Genomic DNA, 23,539 nt, shown 5'->3' with positions numbered 1-23,539 from the left:
CAACTCTTGCAAATTTGGATTATTTCAATCAATTCTTATTTAATTCTATATAAAATGTTAGGAATAAAATAAAAAAATTTTAAGAATAATTTTGACAAAAATCGAAAATATTAAAAATAAAATTAAATAAATAAAAAACATTAGGATAAAATTAAATGAAATTAAATATTAAAAATATTTTTAAAAAAATCACAAAAGTTAAAAACAAAAATTATACTTTTATTTATTTATTTGTTTTTGTTAGGATAAAAGTGAGACCCACTTTAATACATCTAAGAATTTTCTTATCACAAAATGTGTTACATATATATTAATATAATGCTAGAGCTAAACCATTTACGTATAAAAAATGGGCTTGTATTGGTCTAAATCGAAGATAAAAGCCAAAAACAGTGTTGGTCTTCTAGAATTAAAGAGTGCTTTGCTTTACATTTTTTAGGAATGCATCTCATTTTATTACTTGCAGTGTACAAAATAATGGGTGATTTACTCGCTGTTGTTTTAAACTACTTTTGGACAAGTCACCAAAAACAAGAGTACTTTTGGACGGGCCTAACTATTTAATGAAGAAGCTTTCTGTAAAAGCCCAATACAATAAGAGCCCAACATGGGAATACTATCTCCTTTACAGTTTACAGCTTTTCACCTATCATTCTGTGCTGAGTAATTTGTGCATGCAGTAACTCGGTGGCCAACGGTAAATCCTTAAATGGAGCTCAGATTCTCCACGGATTAGTCCTTAATCTGTCGGGTTGGAGAACACCGTTTGGGTAAACCAAAGAAAAAAAAAATCCTGTGCTGAGTAACAAAGAAGTCATCATCCATAATGAATGGCGCTCACTAGAGGAAGAAACTTTCCACAACTGCTGGAGAAATACACAAGTCAGTCAAGTGTCCCTAAAATTCCACATCCATAATGGCTTTCCAACCACAAGAGTAAGAGATATGATTCATTTGGTCTTGCATGAATGGCACCTATCGTAATCGTACTCTTGCTATATATACATAGCTTAACAAAGATGCGAGATATGAACCATAATTATAATTCAGGTTTTCTTTCTTTAATTAATCAATGGATAGCAATAATACACTTTGGAAGAGGAAATATGTGTTTGCAATGATGCTTAGCACATTATGCATGATGTGCAGTTGTTGCAACGAGAGAGATAAAGAAATCCTGTGGAAGTTTAAAGAAGGAGTCACTGACCCATCGGGACTCCTATCTTCATGGAAGCAGGAGCAGGATTGCTGCCAGTGGAAGGGAGTCAGATGCCACAACATCACTGCCAGAGTCATACACCTCAGTCTCCAGTGTGATTATTATGATCCTGTAGAACTTGTAGAACATGATAATTATTATTTGCAGAAATGCCTTACAGGTGACATCAATCTCTCTCTATTGGATATGGAATACTTACAATCTTTGGATTTGAGATTCAATGACTTTGCAACTATCTCATCTGATTCCACTGTCAACTCTTCAACTCTCAATTACATTGATCTATCATACAACAAATACCTTTCTATCAAGAGTCTTCAGTGGCTCTCTCGCATTCCCTCCTTGGAATACATAGACCTCAGTCACATTGATCTTCACATGGAAACTAACTGGCTTCACTTTGTGACGGTGCTTCCATCATTAGTGGAGCTCCACTTAGACGGCTGTAACCTTGAAAGCATAAGTCCATCTCTTGGCTATGCTAATTTTAGCGCATCACTCCAGGTTATTGCTCTTTCCGGTAATTCTTTTTATTCAGAGATGCCTAAATGGATATTCAATCTTAGTTCTCATGTCCATCAGATTGACCTTTCAAGTAATTATTTTATGGGTCAGCTACCAAATACGTTGCCAAATCTTCATTCTTTGATTAGCCTTCAATTGCATGATAATTACTTAAATGGCTCAATTCCAGATTGGATAGGCCAACTTCACTATCTCACCACATTTGAAATTGATAACAACCATTTTTCTGGATTTTTTCCTACAAATTTGGGAAATTTGTCATCCCTAGACACCTTGACGGCACACAGAAATCTCTTCACAGGGGTTGTGTCTGAAAGAAATTTTGCAAAACTGAAAAATTTGAAATTCTTGTCTTTGGTATTACCATACATCACCTTTGATTTTGATCCCCTCTGGATACCACCTTTCCAACTTGACAAGCTGTACATTGGACCACTGCACCCTACACTTCCTCAATGGTTATATACACAGACATCTCTCTATTCTCTCATCATTGAAAACTCAGAGTTCTTGCTTGAAGCTGCTGACAATAACAAGAAGTTTTGGAGATTTACATCCACAATTCAGCATCTAGATTTCGACAACAACACAATAGAAGGGGACTTGTCAGAAGTGGTGCTGAATTCCAGCATCATAGAGCTGACATCAAATAATTTCAAAGGTGGTCTACCTCGACTTTCATCCAATGTTGTTTTCTTCCAACTATACAACAGTTCTCTATCAGGGTCCATCTCTCATCTTTTATGCCACAGCAAGAAAAGCAACAATAAATTGCAGTACTTGGACATCTCTGATAATAATTTATCTGGAGGGCTAACAGACTGTTGGATGAATTGGAAGTCGCTGGTTTATGTTAATCTGGGAGGCAACAATCTTAGTGGCAGCATACCCCCTTCAATGGCTTTATTGTCGAATCTCACGTCACTACATCTGCATGAAAATAATTTGTCTGGGGACATATCTTCTTCATCACTTCAGTATTGCCGCTCCCTGTCCATTCTTAATGTCCGCGAGAATAGCTTCTCTGGAAACATACCAAAGTGGATGCCGCAGAGTATAAGGATTCTCCAGTTAAGGTCCAACAAATTCATTGGTAATATTCCCTCACAGATATGTCAAATGCCTTTCCTCATTATTTTGGATATTGCATATAATAGAATCTCAGGACATATACCCAAATGCCTAAACAACATCACAGCTTTTGTTGACATGCATTATTCAACCAGTTGGATTTTCTATGAATTCTTTGATGGAGGGGCTTTCTTTATATACAGAGACAACCTTATATTGCTTGTAAAAGGTCAACAATCGAATTATGATTCGAGTCTGAAGCTGATGCGCGTGGTTGATCTTTCAAGTAATAATTTGACAGGAACAATGTCTCCACAACTGTTCAGCCTCTCTCAGTTGCATTTCTTGAACCTTTCCCATAACAGGCTAACAGGAACCATACCAAAAGAGATTGGGAACATGAAACAACTGGAGTCTCTTGATTTGTCCAAAAATGAACTCACAGGAGAGATTCCTGAGAGTATGTCCAGTTTGTCTTTCCTCAATAATTTGAACCTGTCATTCAATAACTTGAGAGGCCAAATCCCATCAGGGACCCAACTTCAGAGCTTCAGTGAGCTTAGCTATATTGGGAATGCTGATCTTTGTGGACCTCCCCTTCCCAAAAACTGCTCAAATCATGGCGATGACACAAAGGCTTCGGGTGAGAATGATGATGATGATGATGGTGATGAATCAGATTTTCTGAGCTGCCTCTATATGGGCTTAGGAGTTGGCTTTGCTTCAGGCTTTTGCGGAGTTTGTGGTGCCATTTTCTTCGGTCGCAAGTGCAGACATGCTTACTTCAGATTTCTGTATGACTTGAGAGACCGATTTTATGTCCTGCTGCTCACAAATCTCAACTCCTTTCACTGATATCCAATTCTCTGCAGGTAACCTCTTAATTATCGCAAAACTAAATATATACTCTCTATTTTATTACTTTTGTTACCATCTAACATACATATTTAAAAGGTAAAATGTTTTGAGTTTTATTTTCTGTTATATATGGAAATGCACTCTTACGAACCAATTATATTTATTTCTTGGATCAAGTTGCACAAATGACTTGAACGGGTGGAGATTAGAAACAAAGAAGTTTAATTTCTTATCTTTGCAGGTTCTTTTGAGAAAACATAATACATCAAGATCTCATCAGCTGCACTATCAAAAAGATCCAGCAAACTTGTGCTAGTTTAGCGTGTATCAAGTGTATTGTCATTACAGTATCATTAGTTTATTAATGTATCCCAATGTCACTTTTATATCCTAAAGAGAAAGTAGCGTAGATATAGTTTCTTAAGTTTGGATGTGATGCATTAATAACTAGGATTTATTTCTAGTGTGCTTGTTCTACATAGATATGCCAAGTGACGATGTTTTCTTACAAATAGTTTGTGCTTTGCCATAAGCTACTACCATGTGTACTAGATAATAACTAATAAGGAAATAAATATAAAGGGTTAATATTATTTAAATGTATGTATAATAAATTATTAATTCAGTAAAAGTGCTGCAAACTACTCCTTAATAAATTTTCATGGTTCAATATTTATCTTTTCTCTTTTTCTTTTGGTTTTACACAACACAGAACTCACTCACACACATTACTGTAAGTTTTATATTCCACTTCTTGAGTTTAAGTGTTTAACCTAGGATTCGAACTCTGCAGCTTTTTTAGCCGCCAACAAATTCTCAACTATGCCGTTAACTCAGGTTTTTTAACCTCATCAACTGTCACAACACGTTCTGGCGTTTTAAAATTATATGTAAATCTAGATCTAGAACATGTTTGATAAGCTATATAAGTTACGATGCAATTAGGGCTGGGTTTAGTAAAGGCTTTTTCAAGAGGTAGTACAAACACTTCACTTTGTGTTTAGTAAATTAAAATGTCTAAGTGTTTGTACTTGCAGCTTTTAAAAGTTAGGGTGCTTTTAAAAGTATCTAAGCAGGAACTTTTTTAAAATTGGCTTGTGCTTGTCAAATTTTATTTATTTTTCCGCACATATTTCTCGCTATTATATTGCCGTTGAAATTTCTCGTATATTTCTAACTTCTCATCTTAATCTTCACACATTCTAACACAGGCTTCATATATTTTTTATTTTTTAACCTAATCTTCACAAATTTCAACACAAATACATCTCTATCACATATTAAGTATGAACTTCTATCTATTTATATTATTTTTTTGTGCATTATTTTTATATTTTTTTAGTAGATCTATTATGTTTATTTGTTTTTTATCTGTTCTTTGAGATGTGAAGAGATTGACTTGATTTATAAAAATAAATCATAAAATTTTCCTTGTATGAACAAAATTATAATAACATGTATATACATATGTAAATATAGATATAATCATAAAAGTAGTTTATTTGAGATATGTATCCCATTTTTTGTGATAAGTAAAGGTTAGCCAATATATATAGGTGGGTAATGAAAATACCGAGTACTAACATTGAATTACATACAAATTTTATTATTGACTAATGATAACTCTATATATATTAGTACAATTAAGCTACTGGTGGCTCTCTCGCATTTCCTCCTTGGAACACATAAACCTTGGTTACACTAATCTTTACATGGAAACTAACTGGCTTCATTGGATGACGGCGCTCCCATCATTGGTGGAGCTGTACTTATACAGCTGTAAACTTGAGGACTCTTGAATATGCTAATTCTAGCACATCACTCCAGGTAATTCTTTTCACTCAGAGTTGCCATAATGGATATTCAATCTCAGTTCTCATGTCCTTGAGATCGACCTTTCACAAAATTATTTTATAGGCCAGCTACTAAATACGTTGTCAAATCCTCAATTCTTGGAAACTCTCATTGAATGATAACTACTTAAGTGGCTCAATTCCAGATTGGATAGGCCAACTTCAGTATCTTACCATCCTGTACATTTTTTAAAACTATTTTTCTGGATCTCTTCCTACAAATTTGGGAAATTTGTCATCCCTATACAGCTTCATGGCCACGGGAAACCTCTTCACAGGGGTTGTGTCTGAAAGAAATTTTGCAATACTGAAAAATTTGAAATTCTTGTCTTTGGGATCACCAAACATCACCTTTGATTTTGATCCCAATGGATACCACATTTCCAACTTGAGAAGCTGTCCCTTGGACGACTGCACGCTACACTTCCTCAATGGATATATACACAGACATCTCTCTATTTTCTCATCATTGAAAACTCAGAGTTCTGGCTTGAAGCTGCTGACAATAACAACAACTTTTAGAGATTTACATTCACAATTCAGCATCTAGATTTGTACAACAACACAATAGAAGGAGACTTGTCAGAAGTGTTGCTGAACTACAGCATCATAGAGCTGACATCAGATAAAATAAAATTTGATCATCTAATATTTAGTATTAGTTTAATTAAAATTTTGTATTATTTTTAATTATTTTATCAACATAATTATATAAATAACAAAATTTTATTAAAATAATTAATATCTCTAAAATAATATCGATTTCATTTTATAAACTAATTTTAAATTTAAATTAATTCATTTCTTGAAAATATTAAATGATATTTTATAAACATCGAATTGGAGATGCTCTTACTGGTATGTGATCTGTGATGCATTAATTATATATATAGGTCACAAGGATATAATTCTAGTGTGATGGTTCTACATAGATATTCCAAGCGATGATGTTTTTTACTAATAGTCTGTGCTTTTCCATAGGGCATAGGCTACTGCTTTGTGTCCTTGTATGCGTACAAGATAATAAGAAAATAAATAGTTAACAATGTTTGAATATGTATAGTAATTTATCAACTCGGTAAAAGTGTTGCAATTTGCAAAACACTCCTTACAAAATTCTCATGGTTCAATATTCATCTTACATCTATCTTTAGTTATCTCAATAAATTTCTGTGCTATTTTTTTCTTTTTTTTTGTGTGTGGATAAAGTATGTTTTTTATTGTTAAGTTTGTAATTTTTTAAAAAAATATTTTTAACATTTAGTTTCATTTAATTTTGTCTCTAATGTTTTTTATTAGTATCAAAATTATCCTTAAACACTAATTTTATATAAAACATTAGAGACAAAATTAAATAAATTAAAAATGTTAAAAAGCAAAATTGAATAAAATTAACCATTAAGAATATTTAAAAAAAATGTTAAAGGACAAAAACTAGTTTTTAAGGCAAATCACAATATTAAACCAAATGGTAGGAAAAATTATAGGATTTTACCAAAGAGAAAAGACGTGACAAGGATCACCAAAAATATGTTTCTATGTAATTCGAATTAGAAAACTAAGAATAATTTGAATCACATCAATTCGAATTAATAGAGAATTAATAGGGAAGTGTAATTCGAATTTGATCCCCACACTTGCAACATTAACATAAATTAATTGTAATATTGTTATCATAATCTGAGTAAATCTTTTGGGTTTAGGACGCATGGTTGCTTGCTTTCTTTCAATTCCAAATAATTAGTATAGTATTGTATTGCATTTTGGCAGGTATGCATATATAATATATTACTGGAAGAACCGCATGGTTTAAGTGTCTCTAACGTGCTTAAATGCAGGATTTTGTTAGCTAGCGTTTTTAGGTACAGCTTGGGTAAATAACTTAAATAAGTGCATGTTTGGGCGCCATTATTTTGTTAAAAAAAGATCTTTTTTTAATGAAAAAAGATCTTTTTTTTATTTTTTAACATGTTTGGCAAATTTCTAGTAGTAAAAATAAAAGCACTAGTAAAATCAAAAAAAGATCTTTTTTGAGAAGCTATAATTTACATCTTTTTTTAAAAGATCTTTTTTCCTTAAAAAAAAGATGTTTTTTATGTAATAAATAAACAAAAAAGTACTTTTATATTGTTATACCCAAACATAATTGATAGATAAAAATACCTTTTTACATGAGATATCCAAACATAAAATTACTTTTACTTCTCTATAAGATCTTTTAAAAAAAGATAACTCGAAAAAAGATCTTTTCTTAGAAGCTCACCCAAACAAGCCCTAAGTTCTTTTGGAAAAGGAGCTTAAAACATAAGGACTTTTATTAATAGTAGCTTATAAATAAGTTATTTTGTGTTTGGATTTTTAGTTATAAAAGTACTTATTTTAAAGTTATAGCGTTTGGATAAATAACTCAAAAGATAAATTTTTTTTACAAAAGAGAATGAATATTAAAATAACGATGATAACAAATACTTTCTAATATTGAACGTTAATTTTACATAACCTAATCACTAATATTGTGTATGATATGGTAGGTGAAAATAAAAAATAAATATAAAATGTGTGTCAATGTATATTTTATTGCTGTTTTTTATTTTTTATTTTTACTCCTATTAGAACTCTCTTCTCCTTTATTGAGGTCAAGAACTTGTTATAATTAACTATGAAAATAATAATAAGCTATAAAATTACATATGAAAAAATAAAATTAAAACTGAAATTTCATACCACACTTGAATACAAATTTAATAATAAAAAATAGTGATAAAATAATAAAAAAATATGTAGAAGGAATATATGCAGTAAGTTGTTTAAATGTAATATTGTCTGAAAATGTGGTGGAGGATCAGTACTTCCATCACATGTTTCATTACGTAAAAATGGTGAGACTTGGAACATTGCGTGAGAATGATGGTGGAAGGTCTATGCTTCTAACAGACCTTGTGTGAAAATGGTGATGAAGGGTCAGTATTTTTCATAGAGTCAAGAAGAAAAGTAGATTTTTTTGTTTTAAAATTAATTTTTTTTAAGTAAGTGGTAGAATGACTTCTCCAGAAGCAAGAAGTCATATATTTCTACTTCTTCAAAAAGCTGCAAATTAACTTTTCGAAAAATTAAAAAAAAATTTTAATATAATACCAAACACATAGATTATGATTTTTCATTATCTAAAAATAAAAAAAAGTTGCTTCTGCTACTTCCCAAAGAGGCTCTAATGTGTCGCACATTGGACGGAGTTGCTAGGTTAGAAATTTGATAACGGCTCTACCGGTGAGTCAACTAAAAACGTTGACTGGACACGTTTGAAGAAGGGAAGTAATAATGGAAGAATTGAAGCAATTACGGCTTTGTAGTCATTTCCCTCTTGTTCCGTGAAAGGCATGCATGAGACACAAAATTATAAGACTAAATCTCACTTCATTACTAATGCCCAAAAATATTTCACCATAAAATGTTCAGGGGCCCTGTTATACTTGCCTTGATGAAATATTAATTCTCCTAAAAAATGACAATAACTGTTTTTTCCCTAGTTGAGTATACTCAATTAACACAAATGCACATTGGAGTTACTTATTGACTTTAAAGTTTAAACACCACAAATACACATTTGACTTTTCGGAGTTTCAAAAAAAAAAAAAAGCATTTAATATATACTTCTGAGAATTATTTAGTTGAATTACTATATGATGATTTAATTAATTTTATCATACTTGATTACTATAAGGATTCCCTGCATTGCTTGATAAGCTATAAGTTATAATGCAATTAGTCATTGATTACTCATGCAGAGATGCTGACTTGCTCACGGCGATGCTCATGGTCCATGCAAGGAGACTAAATGGAGGTGGATGCTGCACCATATTTGGGTGCGGGTTCGGGTTTGAGTTCTCGTCTGTGTTTTTAACCTTTTTTATTATTTTTTTTAATAAAAGAAGAAAAAAAAGAAAAAGCATATGATCCACGCTCACTACAGAAGAAATTTTCCACAGCTGCTGTGGGAAAACACATGTCAGTCAACTCTCCCCCAAAATTTCACATCCATAACGAGTTTCTCACCACAAGACTAACACAAGATTCATCTGGTCTCTGTATTAATGACTTGTATCGTAATCGTAATCTTCCTATATATACTCATAGGTTAGCAAGAAAGCCTAAAAATCAGGTTTGGTTGCTTAAATTAACGAATGGATAGCAATAATATAGTTTGGAAGAGGAAGTATGTGTTTGCAATGATGTTGAGCACATTATGCATGATATGCAGTTGTTGCAACGAGAGAGATAAAGAAATCCTGTTGAAGTTCAAAGAAGGAGTCACTGACTCATCGGGATTCCTATCTTCATGGCAGCAGGAGCAAGATTGCTGCCAGTGGAAGGGAGTCACCTGTCACAACATCACTACCAGAGTCATACACCTCGCTCTCGAGTGTGATTATTATGATGCTGAAGAAGATGAAGAATATAACTCGCAGAAATGCCTTGCAGGTGACATCAATCTCTCTCTGTTAGACATGGAATACTTACAACAGTTGGATCTGAGTATGAATGACTTTACAACTATCTCATCTGATTCCACTGTCAACTCTTCAACTCTTAATTTCATTAATCTATCATACAACGAAAACCTTTTTATTCACAACCTTGAGTGGCTCTCTCGCTTTTCCTCCTTGGAATACATACACCTTGGTTACACAAATCTTCACAGGGAAACTAACTGGCTTCGCTGGGTGACGGTGCTTCCGTCATTGGTGGAGATCTCCTTAGAGAGCTGTAAACTTGAAGACATAAGTCCATCTCTTGAATATGCTAATTTTAGCACATCACTCCAGTATATTGATCTTGCCGATAATTCTTTTCACTCAGAGTTGCCTAAATGGATATTCAATCTTAGCTCTAGTGTCCTTTCTATTGACCTTTCAAGTAATCATTTTATAGGCCAGCTACCAAATAAGTTGCCAAATCTTCATTCTTTGACTAGTCTTGCATTGCAAGATAATTACTTAAATGGCTCAATTCCACATTGGATAGGCCAACTTCAGTATCTTACCACCCTTTACATTTTTGACAACTATTTTTCTGGATTTCTTCCTTTAAATTTGGGAAATTTGTCATCCCTAGAAAACTTCGTGGCCATAGGAAATCTCTTCACAGGTGTTGTGTCTGAAAGAAATTTTGCAAAACAGAAAAATTTAAAATTCTTGTCTTTGGGATCTCCAACCATCACGTTTGATTTTGATCCCCACTGGATACCGCCTTTCCAACTTGAAGCGCTGCACCTTGGAGAACTGCACCCTACACTTCCTCAATGGTTATACACACAGACATCTCTCAGTACACTTTTCATTCGAAACTCAAAGTTCTTGTCTGAAGCTGCTGACAATAACAACTTTTGGAGCTTTGCATCCACAATTCAGACACTCAATTTGTACAACAACACCATAGAAGGGGACTTATCAGAAGTGTTGCTGAATTCTAGCTTTATCACTCTGTTATCAAATAATTTGAAAGGTGGTCTACCTCAGCTCTCCTCCAATGTTGTTTTCTTCCAGCTAACCAACAGTTCTCTATCAGGATCTATCTCCCATCTCTTGTGCCATAACAAGAAAAGCAACAATAAATTGCAGTACTTGGACATCTCTGATAAATAATTTATCTGGAGGGTTAACAGACTGCTGGATGAATTGGAAATCGCTGCTTCATGTTAATCTGGGAGGCAACAATCTTACTGGCAACATACCCCCATCAATGTCCTTCTTGTTGAATCTCACATCACTGCATCTACATGAGAATAACTTGTCTGGGGACATATCTTCTTCATCACTTCAGTATTGCCGCTCCTTGTCCATTCTTAATGTCCGCAAGAATAGGTTCTCTGGAAACATACCAAAGTGGATGCCGCAGAGTATAAGGATTCTCCAGTTAAGGTCCAACAAATTCATTGGTAACATTCCCTCACAGATATGTCAAATGCCTTTACTCATTATTTTGGATATTGCATATAACAGAATCTCAGGACATATACCCAAATGCCTAAACAACATCACATCCTTTGTTGACATGCATTATTCAACCAGTTGGATTTTCTATGAACTCTTTGATGGAAGTGCTTTATTTTACTACACAGACAATCTTATATTGCTTGTAAAAGGTCAACAATCAAATTATGAATCAAACCTGAAGCTGATCCGCATGGTTGACCTTTCAAGTAATAACCTGACAGGAACAATGTCTCCACAACTCTTCAGCCTCTCTCAGTTGCATTTCTTGAACCTTTCCCATAACAGGCTAACAGGAACCATACCAAAAGAGATTGGAAACATGACACAACTGGAGTCTCTTGATTTATCCAAAAATGAACTCACGGGACAGATTCCTGTGAGTATATCCAGTTTGTCTTTGCTCGATAACTTGAACCTGTCATTCAATAACTTGAGCGGCCAAATCCCTTCAGGGACCCAACTTCAGAGCTTCAGTGAGCTTAGCTATATTGGGAATGCTGATCTTTGTGGACCTCCCCTTCCCAAAAACTGCTCAAATCATGGAGATGACACAAAGACTTTGGGTGAGAATGATGATGATGGTGATGAATCAGATTTTCTGAGCTGTCTCTATATGGGCTTAGGAGTTGGCTTTGCTGTAGGCTTTTGGGGAGTTTGTGGTGCCATTTTCTTCAGTCGCAAGTGCAGACATGCTTACTTCAGATTTCTGTATGACTTGAGAGACCGATTTTATGTCCTGCTGCTCACAAATCTCAACTCCTTTCGCTGATATCCAATTCTCTGCAGGTAACCTCTTAATATGTCATAACTAAATATATACTTAGTATTTTATTGTTTTGTTACCATCTAACATACATATTTAAAAGGTAAATGTTTTCAGTTTTATTTTCTGTTATATATGGAGATGCACTCTTACGAACCAGTTATATTTATTTATTTGATTAACTTGCACAAATGACTTGAATGGGTAGAGATTTTTTAAAAAAAAAAATTCTTATCTTTGCAGGTACTTTTTGAAGAACATAATACATAAGATCTCATCAGCTGCACCTGCCATAAAGATCCAGCAGATACTTCATGCAGTGTATTGCGCTTACAGTATCACTAGCTAATTATTAAATCCCAATGTCACTTTTATATTCTAAAATAAAGCCTAGATATAGTTTCTTGGTTTTGATGCAGAATATTGTTTCTCTAATCATTTTTGTAATGTTGCTTACTGGTATGTGATGCATTAATTATATATATAGATCACAAGGATTTGTTTCTAGTGTGATGGTTCTATATAGATATTCCAAGTGATGATTGTTTTCTTATTAATAGTTTGTGCTTTGCTATAAGCTACTGCTTTGTGTGTACAAGATAATAAGTTAACAACTAAGAAGGAAATAGTATCTTTTAATTTCACACCAGCTAAATGACAGGAAATGAAGGGTTAATATTGTTTGAATGCATGTATACTAATTTATCAACTCAGTAAAAGTGTTGCAATTTGCAAAGCACTCTTTAATAAATTCTCATGGTTCAATATTCACTTATATTTATCTTTAGTTATCTCAATCAACTGTTGCAAATTTGGATTATTTCAATCAACTCTTATTTAATTCTATATAAAATGTTAGGAATAAAATTAAAAATTTTTAAGAATAATTTTGACAAAAATCGAAAATATTAAAAATAAAATTAAATAAATAAAAAACGTTAGGATAAAATTAAATGAATTAAATATTAAAAATATTTTTAAAAAAATCACAAAAGTTGAAGACAAAAATTATACTTTTATTTATTTATTTATTTTTTTTGTTAGGATAAAAGTGAGACCCACTTTAATACATCTAAGAATTTTCTTATCACAAAATGTGTTACATATATATAATGCTAGAGCTCAACCCTGTCAGTATAAAAAATGGGCTTGTATTGGTCTAAATCTAAGATAAGAGCAAAAAACAGTGTTGGTCTTCTAGAATTAAAGAATGCTTTGCTTTCTATTTTTTGGGAATGCATCTCATTTTATTACTTGCAGTGTACTAAATAATGGGTGATTTATTCTCTGTTATTTTAAACTACTTTTGGACGGGCCTAACAATTTCTTAAAAGCCCAATACAATAAGAGCCCAACATGATAATACTATCTCCTTTACTTTACAGTTTACCCCTATCATCCTGTTCCTGTACGGCTGCCTTTGTTTTGTGTATTCTTTAATACACAGACACAGAGACATAGACACTGAAGACAACACAACAAGACACAAATTTTTTAAATTGTTTGGTATACAAATATAAATCAGAAGACACAAAGCACAATCTTATTAAATTTCAATATTACCCTTATTGCAAACTGTTATCAGTATCACGGCTACATAATCACTATCTCAACCAAACTACCACCATTAACAATCAGCCACCATCACAACAAAAAATAACTACCAATAACAATCTAAAACTAAATAACAAATTTAATCCAACAAATATCAACAAAAAAAATTCAATCTAACAAAATTTAACAAAAATTCAAACAAATAAAAAATTAAATTATACAAAAAAATAGTGCCAAAAGGGAGAATAGATCTGAAACATGGAACGGATAACGGATCTGAAAAGATGGTGAAAGACGAGAGAAAGATCTGAATCGTCGACGAGAAGGGAAGCAGAGGCAACAACTGTAAAAAGTGACTGCGGCGGCGGCAAAGAGACAACCGTGAAGAGACCAAAAAAAAGTGAGGGAGGAGAAAATGGAGGAAGGGATAGGGTGATAGTGGTGGTCTGGGTGGAAGAAAAGGAGGAGAGGCGGTGGTCTGGGTGGAAGAGAGGCGGTGGAAGGAAAGGAGGAAGAGACACGGCGGCAGACTAGTGGTACGATGGAAGGAGAGGCGGTGGTGGTTGGAGTGACAAGAAGAGAAGATGAGAGGTTAACCTCTCTGTATTAAGGGAAAATGGATGAAAGGAGACTGAGGAAGGAGAAGAATTTGAAGGGTAATTATGAAAATTAAATGTTAAAAATAGTGTGTTTATGTTTTAAGTTTAGTGTTTCACCCCTTCCTGATATACATAAATTTTGTGTCTTTATGTGCCTTTGTGTCTTCTCGTGTCTATCAAAATTTTGTGTCTTACTAACCAAACCAAGAACGCGTGCTTCCGTGTCTATGTCTTGTGAAAACACACGCTTCCGTGTCTATGTCTTGTGAAGACACACCCACTAACCAAACGCACGCGTGAGTAACAAAGAAGTTATCATCCATAATAAATGGCGGAATACACAAGTCAGTCAAGTGTCCCTAAAATTCCACATCCAGAGACACACGTCAGTCAATCTCCCCAAAAATTCAACATCCATAATGGCTTTCCGACCACAAGAGTCAGAGATATGATTCATTTGGTCTTGCATGAATGACTTGTATGGTAATCGTAATCTTGCTATATATACGTAGCTTAACAAAGAAGCGAGATATGAACCCTAATTACAATTTAGCTTTGCTTTGTTTAATCAATGGATAGCAATAATATAATTTGGAAGAGGAAATATGTGTTTGCAATGATGTTGAGCACATTATGCATGATATGCAGTTGTTGCGACGAGAGAGATAAAGAAATCCTGTTGAAGTTCAAAGAAGGAGTCACTGACCCATCGGGACTCCTATCTTCATGGAAGCAGGAGCAGGATTGCTGCCAGTGGAAGGGAGTCAGATGCCACAACATCACTGCCAGAGTCATACACCTCACTCTCGAGTGTGATTATTATGATGTTGCAGAAGCTCTAGTACATGATGATTATTATTTGCAGAAATGCCTTACAGGTGACATCAATCTCTCTCTATTGGATATGGAATACTTACAATCTTTGGATTTGAGTTTCAATGACTTTACAACTATCTCATCTGATTCCACTGTCAACTCTTCAATTCTCAATTACATTGATCTATCAAACAACGAATACCTTTCTCTCAAGAGTCTTGAGTGGCTCTCTCGCATTCCCTCCTTGGAATACATAGACCTCAGTAACATTAATCTTCGCATGGAAACTAACTGGCTCCACTGGATGACGGTGCTTCCATCACTGGTGGAGCTCTCCTTAGACAGCTGTAAACTTGAAGACATAAGTCCATCTCTTGACTATGCTAATTTTAGCACATCACTCCAGTATATTGAACTTCACAATAATTATTTTCACTCAGAGTTGCCTAAATGGATATTCAATCTTAGTTCTCATGTCCTTGAGATTGACCTTTCAAGTAATTATTTTATGGGTCAGCTACCAAATATGTTGCCAAATCTTCATTCTTTGACTAGCCTTAAATTGTATGGTAATTACTTAAATGGCTCAATTCCAGATTGGATAGGCCAACTTCAGTATCTTACCACATTTGCAATTAGTCACAACTATTTTTCTGGATTTTTTCCTACAAATTTGGGAAATTTGTCATCCCTAGACACCTTGATGGCACACGGAAATCTCTTCACAGGGGTTGTGTCTGAAAGAAATTTTGCAAAACTGAAAAATTTGAAAATCTTGTCTTTGGAATCACCATACATCACCTTTGATTTTGATCCCCTCTGGATACCACCTTTCCAACTTGACGAGCTGTACATTGCACCACTGCACCCTACACTTCCTCAATGGTTATACACACAGACATCTCTCATTGATCTCCAAATTGGAAACTCAAGGATCTCGTTTGAAGCTGATGATAATAATAACAACTTTTGGAGGTTTGCATCCACAATTCAACATCTCGAATTGCGCAACACCACAATAGAAGGGGACTTATCAGAAGCTTTCTTGAATTCCAGCATCATACTCCTGACATCAAATAATTTCAAAGGTGGTCTACCTCGACTTTCATCCAATGTTGTTTTCTTCCAGCTATACAACAGTTCTCTATCAGGCTCCATCTCTCATCTCTTGTGCCACAGCAAGAAAAGCAACAATAAGTTGCAGTACTTGGACCTTTCTCATAATAATTTATCTGGAGGACTAACAGACTGCTGGATGAATTGGAAGTCACTACGTTATGTTAATCTGGGAGGCAACAATCTTAGTGGCAACATACCCCCATCAATGGCCTTATTGTCGAATCTCACATCACTGCATCTGCATGAAAATAATTTGTCTGGGGACATATCTTCTTCATCACTTCAGTATTGCCGCTCCCTGTCCATCCTTAACGTCCGCAAGAATAGCTTCTCTGGAAATATACCAAAGTGGATGCCGCAGAGTATAAGGATTGTCCAGTTAAGGTCCAACAAATTCATTGGTAACATTCCCTCACAGATATGTCAAATGCCTTTACTCATTGTTTTGGATGTTGCATATAACAGAATCTCAGGACATATACCCAAATGCCTAAACAACATCACATCCTTTGTTGACATGCACTATTCAACCAGTTGGATTTTCTACACATTCTATGGTAGAACGGGTTTCTTTATATACAGAGACGACCTTATATTGCTTGTAAAAGGTCAACAATCGGATTATTATTCAAACCTGAAGCTGATGCGCATGGTTGATCTTTCAAGTAATAATCTGACAGGAACAATGTCTCCACAACTGTTCAGCCTCTCTCAGTTGCATTTCTTGAACCTATCCCATAACAGGCTAACAGGAACCATACCAAAAGAGATTGGAAACATGACACAACTGGAGTCTCTTGATTTATCCAAAAATGAACTCACAGGAGAGATTCCTGAGAGCATGTCCAGTTTGTCTTTCCTCAGTAATTTGAACCTGTCATTCAATAACTTGAGAGGCCAAATCCCATCAGGGACCCAACTTCAGAGCTTCAGTGAGCTTAGCTATATTGGGAATGCTGATCTTTGTGGACCTCCCCTTCCCAAAAACTGCTCAAATCATGGCGATGACACAAAGGCTTCGGGTGAGAATGATGATGATGATGGTGATGAATCAGATTTTCTGAGCTGCCTCTATATGGGCTTAGGAGTTGGCTTTGCTTCAGGCTTTTGGGGAGTTTGTGGTGCCATTTTCTTCAGTCGCAAGTGCAGACATGCTTACTTCAGATTTCTGTATGACTTGAGAGACCGATTTTATGTTCTGCTGCTCACAAATCTCAACTCCTTTCGCTGATATCCAATTCTCTGCAGGTAACCTCTTAATATGTCATAACTAAATATATACTTAGTATTTTATTATTTTTGTTACCATGTAACATACATATTTAAAAGGTAAATGTTTTCAGTTTTATTTTCTGTTATATATGGAGATGCACTCTTACGAACCAGTTATATTTATTTATTTGATTAACTTGCACAAATGACTTGAATGGGTAGAGATTTTTTTAAAAAAAAAAAATTCTTATCTTTGCAGGTACTTTTTGAAGAACATAATACATAAGATCTCATCAGCTGCACCTGCCATAAAGATCCAGCAGATACTTCATGCAGTGTATTGCGCTTACAGTATCACTAGCGAATTATTGAATCCCAATGTCACTTTTATATTCTAAAATAAAGCCTAGATATAGTTTCTTGGTTTTGATGCAGAATATTGTTTCTCTAATCATTTTTGTAATGTTACTTTCTGGTATGTGATGCATTAATTATATATATAGTAGGTCACAAGGATTTGTTTCTAGTGTGATGGTTCTACATAGATATTCCAAGTGATGATTGTTTTCTTATTAAAAGTTTGTGCTTTGCTATAAGCTACTGCTTTTTGTGTACAAGATAATAAGTTAACAATTAATAAGGAAATAGTATTTCTTAATTTCACGCCAGCTAAATGACAGGAAATAAAGAGTTAATATTGTTTGAATGTATGTATAATAATTTATCAACTCAGTAAAAGTGTTGCAATTAGCAAAACACTCCTTAATAAATTCTCATGGTTTAATATTCATCTTATATTTATCTTTAGTTATCTCAATCAACTCTTGCAAATTTGGATTATCTAAATCAATTCTTGTTCAATTCCAGGTAAAATGTTAAGGACAAAATTAAAAATTTTTAAAAATAATTTTGATAAAAATAAAAAATATTAGAAATAAAATTAGTTAAATAAAGAATGTTAAGATAAAATTAAATGAAACTAAACGTTTGGGGTATTTTTAAAAAGAATTACAAAAATTAAAGACAAAAAATATATTTTTATTTATTTATTTATTTATTTTTTGTTAGGATAAAAGTGAAGATCCACTTTAATACATCTCAGAATTTTCTTGTCACAAAATGTGTTACATATATATAATGCGAGAGCTCAACCCTTTCTGTATAAAAAGTAAAAACCGGGCTTGATTGGTTCAAATATAAGATAAAAGCAAAAAACAGTTGTTGGTCTTATAGAATTAAAGAGTGCTTTGCTTTTTAATTTTTTGGAATGCATCTCATTTTATTATTTGCAGTTTACAAAATAAAGTGTGATTTATTCTGTCGTTTTAAACTACTTTCGGACAAGTCACAAAAAAAAAAACTACTTTTGGACGGGCCTAACTATTTTATTATGATTTTGAAGAAGTTGTAGTACATGAAGATTATTATTTGCAGAAATGCCTTACAGGTGACATCAATCTCTCTCTACTGGATATGGAATACTTACAATCTTTGGATCTGAGTATGAATGACTTTAAAACTATCTCAGCTGATTCCACTGTGAACTCTTCAACTCTCAATTACATTGCTCTATCATACAACAAATACCTTTCTATCAAGAGTCTTCAGTGGCTCTCTCGCATTCCCTCCTTGGAATATATCAACTCAGTCACATTGATCTTCACATGGAAACTAACTGGCTTCACTTTGTGACGGTGCTTCCATCATTGGTGGACCTCCACTTAGAGGGCTGTAACCTTGAAAGCATAAATCCATCTCTTGGTTATGCTAATTTTAGCACATCACTCCAGGTTATTGTTCTTTCTGGTAATTCTTTTCATTCAGAGTTGCCTAAATGGATATTCAATCTTAGTTCTCATGTCCATCAGATTGACCTTTCAAGCAATTATTTTATGGGTCAGCTACCAGATACGTTGCCAAGTCTTCATTTTTTAAATACGCTTCATTTGTATGAGAATTACTTAAATGGCTGGTTGATGACAGATTTGTGGGTGGTTCCATTTTTGTTGTGTTTATAGCTGACGGACTACTTGTTTTGTTATTTTGTCATTTCATTACACGAATATCACAAACAACATTGTTCTGATAACACCTCTATTGTTTTGTTTTGACACGATGCATTAATTGGTTGTAGAAAATGGATGTTATATTGTATCTCATGTGTGCATGTGGTGATGTTGTGTGATTGGAACTTGTGAACAGGGGCATGGCTAGTGGTGGAGCTTAGTTCAGACAAGGGGGCCATGGCCCCCCCCAAACTTTTTATAAAAAAATTAGTAGTACTTTTTTAAAAGATAAAAAATAATTCAATTGGTTTAAATACTTTATTATGACTTAAAGTACCCAATAAGTTTAATAAACAACACTCTCTCTACCTTTAAATTTAAATATAAAAAATTAGATATTTTTATTTATTTAATTTAATATTATTTTATATTTTACTATTTATTTAATTTAATTTTTTATATGATAAAAAATAATAGAATATTCAATAAGTATTAATATTATTGTATTTGTATAAATTGATTAAAAAATTCAATAAATATTATAAATTTTAATATTTGTCCTTCTAACTTCTTCTTTATATATTCTACAGGATATATATTCAAATTTTTATATAAAATAATAATAAAAAAATCAAAGAATTGATGATTTTTTAAGAGAAAGGCTAATATTTAAGAAGAAGAACATATAATTTTTACAATATCAACACATGTAGATAATTTTTCTACTTTAATGAATCGCGAAAAAAGTGAGATACAAATTTTAAAAGTTCAAAAAGTTACATCTGATGAGTTTGACCTTAATTTTTTGGAACGAGATTCTGAAAAACGACTTTAAATTTGGCAATATCACCAAAATCAGAAAGATGAGATTAGACGAACTTATCTTAAATGGAGTTTATATCAAAAGCATTTTGACAATTATCTTTTATGTGGCCCCCCAAAATTTTATTTCAAGTTCGGCCACTGGGCATGGCAGAACCTTGGGAGCCACTAGGCTTGCAGCATCAAGCGCAGCAGCTACAAAACCTGCATCAGGAGGTTTGTTTAGTTGGCTTGGTGGGAGTTTTAGTTCTCTTCCACCTCTGGACACACCACTTGCTGGTGTTGCCCTCCCTGATCCACTGCCTGATCGTGTTGAACCAAGCAAGACCAAGATCACTACTCTCCCCAATGGTCTCAAGATAGCATCAGAGACATCATCAGTATGTGCATCCTTTATAGTTAATGGCAATCTATGTTAATATATTGGTAAAACATTTGAGCATGTGTATTAGTCTGTTTATTATGTTGTTTTTACATTTTGGTTGTCAATTAGAACCCTGCGGCCTCAATAGGGTTGTATCTCGACTGTGGTTCGCTATATGAGACTCCAATGTCAAGTGGGGCATCACACTTGCTGGAGTGAATGGCTTTCAAGAGCACAGCAAACCGGAGTCATTTCCGTATCGTGAGGGAAGTGGAAGCAATTGGTGGTAATGTAGGATCTTCGGCAGGGGCGGAGCTTAGTTCAGACAAGGGGCATGGCCCCTCTAAATTTTTATTAAAAAAATTAGTAATATTTTTTTAAAAAATAAAAGATAGTTCAGTTGACTCAAATATTTTACTATGACTTAAAATACCAAAGTTCAGTCTTCATCTCTTTGCTTTTATTGCACAATAGTTTTTAGTTTTAAACATTCAAAACATGTTGGATTTGGAATGAACTGAGTGTATTCGCATTTCACAGCTCTCTATTCAATAAGCAACACTCATTCTACCTTTGAGTTCAAATATAAAAATTTAGGTATTTTTATTTATGTAATTTAATATTATTTTATATTTTACTGTTTATTTAATTTAATTTTTTATATGATAAAAAATATTAGAATGGTCAATAAATATTGATATTATTGTATTTATATAAATTAATAAAAAAATCCAATAAATATTATAAATTTTAATATTTATCCTTCTAACTTCCTTTTTACATATTTTACAGGATATATATTCAAATTTTTATATAAAATAATCATAAAAAAATCAAAGAATTGATGCATTTTTTAAGAAGAAGGCTAATATTCAAGAAGGAGAATATATAACATTTACAATATTAACATCTGTAGATAGTTTTTCTACTTTAATGAATCATAAAAAAAGTGAGATATAACCTTCAAAAATTTAAAGAGTTGCATCTGATGAGTTTGATCTTAAATTCTTTGGAACGAGACCTGGAAAATGGTTTTAAATTTGGCAATATCACCCAAATCAGAAAGATGAGGTTAGACAAACTTATCTTAAATGGGACAAACTTATCTTAAATGGGGTCCATATCAAAAGCATCTTAATAATTATTTTCTATCCGGCGCTTCGGACTCTCGAGAGCAAATGGGCTACGCATTTGATGCTTTAAAAACCTATGTTCCACAAATGATTGAATTGCTAGTTGATTGTGTAAGAAACCCAGCCTTCTTGGATTGGGAAGTCAATGAAGAGGTATGCTGTTTTATATGATTCTCTCTTCTAGGGTCTTTTAACTTTTAAGATAGCTCATGCATAATTTTATAGCAGTTCTCTGATCTTGTTAAAACTTCCATTAGTGCAGAGCTTGGAGAACTTTCAAACAATCCCCAGGGCTTACTTTTGGAGGCAATACACTCAGCTGGTTATTCAGGTGCACTGGCTAATCCACTTTTGGCTCCTGAATCAGCACTAAACAGATTAGATGGGTCGATTTTGGAAGAATTTGTTTCTGTAAGATCTATTATCCTTTTTGATACATCAGATTTATTTGTAGTCCAAAACTAATTTTTCTTGCAAAATATTTGATAATTTGAATGTTATTGTATTTGCAAATTCAGGAGAACTATACTGCGTCGAGGATGGTACTTGCAGCATCCGGGATTGAACATGAAGAACTATTATCTGTTGCTGAGCCACTTCTCTCTGATCTACCTACTTGGAGAACCAAAATCTGTCTATGTTGGTGGCGATTTTCGTCGTCAAGGTGATTCAGGGGTATGTATTGATTTCGTATCCACTTATGCATGGCATATCCTTATTATTCATTTGTCTCTTTTCAAATTGTACTTATCTACTAAGAACTGTTGCAAGGGCAGGGTGCACATGTAGCTATTGCTTTTGAAGTTCCTCGTGGTTGGCAACAAGAGAAGGTGAATGCTATGGTGCATTTGATATTGTATGTAACTTATTAAAAAAGGCAAATAGATAATATTTAATAAATTTTAAATATTTTACTTTTTGTTTTAAATATTTTATTTTTTATTTTTAAAAAAAAGTTAGGCACTATAGTAAAAGGCACCATAGAACTTACCACAAGAGAAAGACGCTATTATTTTGACTGTTTTACAGGTACTTGTTTTTCATTTGAGTCTTTCTGATTTCAAGAGATAGCACGTCTGTAGATTTGCGTAATTTCTTTTTTCTGCGTTCCCCTGCACAAGAAGGGGAACAAAATAACTCTTTGAGTATTGCAGATGCTTATGGGAGGTGGTGGATCCTTCTCAGCGGGGGGCCCTGGAAAAGGGATGCACTCAAGGCTATGTACATTTTGCCTTTGTCTTCTAGTTTTGAACTTATTAAAATGAATGATGGAATTTTTATTGTTGAATTTTTGTTGTTAAATCTTGTTTCCATTGAAAAAAAACTAAAAGGAGAAGAAAGCTTTCACAAACTATAGAATATTAAGTTAAGAGCAATGCTAGGGGGCCAGCAATATTTGTGATTGATAGCCATCAATTAGCCATCAATGATGATTTGATGGTGTGAGATTGGTGTGAGATTTTATCCAATGGCTCACATTTCTCTGCTGGTTACATGCTGGCCAAAATGCAATAAAATTGCTGGCCCCTAGACTTTTCCTTAAGTTAATTCCCACAAAAAAACATAAGCAAATGTCATGAGTTATGCAAAATATATAGACTGTTAATAACCAATAGCATAAACAACTTACAT

The 23,539-nt window shown here is 33.6% G+C and overlaps 4 protein-coding genes and 1 pseudogene across 11 annotated transcripts; all 5 read left to right on the top strand.

Moving 5' to 3' along the window:
- The first annotated feature begins 867 nt into the window (after positions 1-867).
- Positions 868-4,309, top strand: LOC130940551 (receptor-like protein EIX2). Of its 4 annotated transcripts, none has more exons than XM_057868721.1 (3): positions 868-936; positions 1,150-3,687; positions 3,915-4,309. In XM_057868721.1, exons 1-2 carry the CDS (start codon positions 917-919, stop codon positions 3,668-3,670), a joined length of 2,541 nt encoding a protein of 846 aa, XP_057724704.1. In that variant the 5' UTR covers positions 868-916; the 3' UTR covers positions 3,671-3,687; positions 3,915-4,309. The 4 variants fall into 4 exon arrangements, with proteins under 4 accessions (XP_057724704.1, XP_057724707.1, XP_057724705.1 ...); XM_057868724.1 differs by having other exon boundaries at positions 914-1,050; positions 3,915-4,306; XM_057868722.1 differs by lacking the exon at positions 868-936 and having other exon boundaries at positions 1,012-2,837; positions 3,117-3,687.
- A 5,398-nt stretch (positions 4,310-9,707) lies between these two features.
- Positions 9,708-11,168, top strand: LOC130940127 (receptor-like protein EIX2). The gene has a single exon (XM_057868176.1). The coding sequence runs from the start codon at positions 9,708-9,710 to the stop codon at positions 11,166-11,168; it is 1,461 nt and encodes a 486-aa protein (XP_057724159.1).
- LOC130941972 (receptor-like protein EIX2) lies at positions 11,011-12,742 on the top strand. 2 transcript variants are annotated; one of them, XM_057870633.1, is made up of 3 exons: positions 11,011-11,461; positions 11,645-12,305; positions 12,526-12,742. In XM_057870633.1, exons 1-2 carry the CDS (start codon positions 11,197-11,199, stop codon positions 12,286-12,288), a joined length of 909 nt encoding a protein of 302 aa, XP_057726616.1. In that variant the 5' UTR covers positions 11,011-11,196; the 3' UTR covers positions 12,289-12,305; positions 12,526-12,742. The 2 variants fall into 2 exon arrangements, with proteins under 2 accessions (XP_057726616.1, XP_057726615.1); XM_057870632.1 differs by having other exon boundaries at positions 11,011-12,305.
- A 1,925-nt stretch (positions 12,743-14,667) lies between these two features.
- Positions 14,668-18,349, top strand: LOC130941296 (receptor-like protein EIX2). Of its 4 annotated transcripts, none has more exons than XM_057869747.1 (3): positions 14,668-14,918; positions 15,084-17,618; positions 17,842-18,349. In XM_057869747.1, the coding sequence occupies exon 2, from the start codon at positions 15,340-15,342 to the stop codon at positions 17,599-17,601; it is 2,262 nt and encodes a 753-aa protein (XP_057725730.1). In that variant the 5' UTR covers positions 14,668-14,918; positions 15,084-15,339; the 3' UTR covers positions 17,602-17,618; positions 17,842-18,349. The 4 variants fall into 4 exon arrangements, with proteins under 4 accessions (XP_057725730.1, XP_057725729.1, XP_057725728.1 ...); XM_057869746.1 differs by having other exon boundaries at positions 14,668-16,748; positions 16,836-17,618; positions 17,842-18,348; XM_057869745.1 differs by having other exon boundaries at positions 14,669-14,913; positions 17,842-18,347.
- Positions 18,350-20,451: 2,102 nt separating this feature from the next.
- LOC130940126 (mitochondrial-processing peptidase subunit alpha-like) lies at positions 20,452-22,914 on the top strand (annotated as a pseudogene).
- The last annotated feature ends 625 nt before the right edge of the window (positions 22,915-23,539 follow it).

Source organism: Arachis stenosperma, chromosome 7 (genome assembly GCF_014773155.1).
Source record: "Arachis stenosperma cultivar V10309 chromosome 7, arast.V10309.gnm1.PFL2, whole genome shotgun sequence".
Classification (NCBI taxonomy): domain Eukaryota; kingdom Viridiplantae; phylum Streptophyta; class Magnoliopsida; order Fabales; family Fabaceae; genus Arachis; species Arachis stenosperma.
Note: the sequence above shows the minus strand (reverse complement) of the source record. Positions and strands in the feature narration are given on the sequence as shown.

Bases quoted from the DNA above. Each gene is read 5' to 3' on its own strand.
- LOC130940551 (XM_057868720.1), top strand. From the start codon at position 1,073: ATGGATAGCAATAATACACTTTGGAAGAGGAAATATGTGTTTGCAATG.
- LOC130940127 (XM_057868176.1), top strand. From the start codon at position 9,708: ATGGATAGCAATAATATAGTTTGGAAGAGGAAGTATGTGTTTGCAATG.
- LOC130941972 (XM_057870632.1), top strand. From the start codon at position 11,197: ATGAATTGGAAATCGCTGCTTCATGTTAATCTGGGAGGCAACAATCTT.
- LOC130941296 (XM_057869744.1), top strand. From the start codon at position 15,007: ATGGATAGCAATAATATAATTTGGAAGAGGAAATATGTGTTTGCAATG.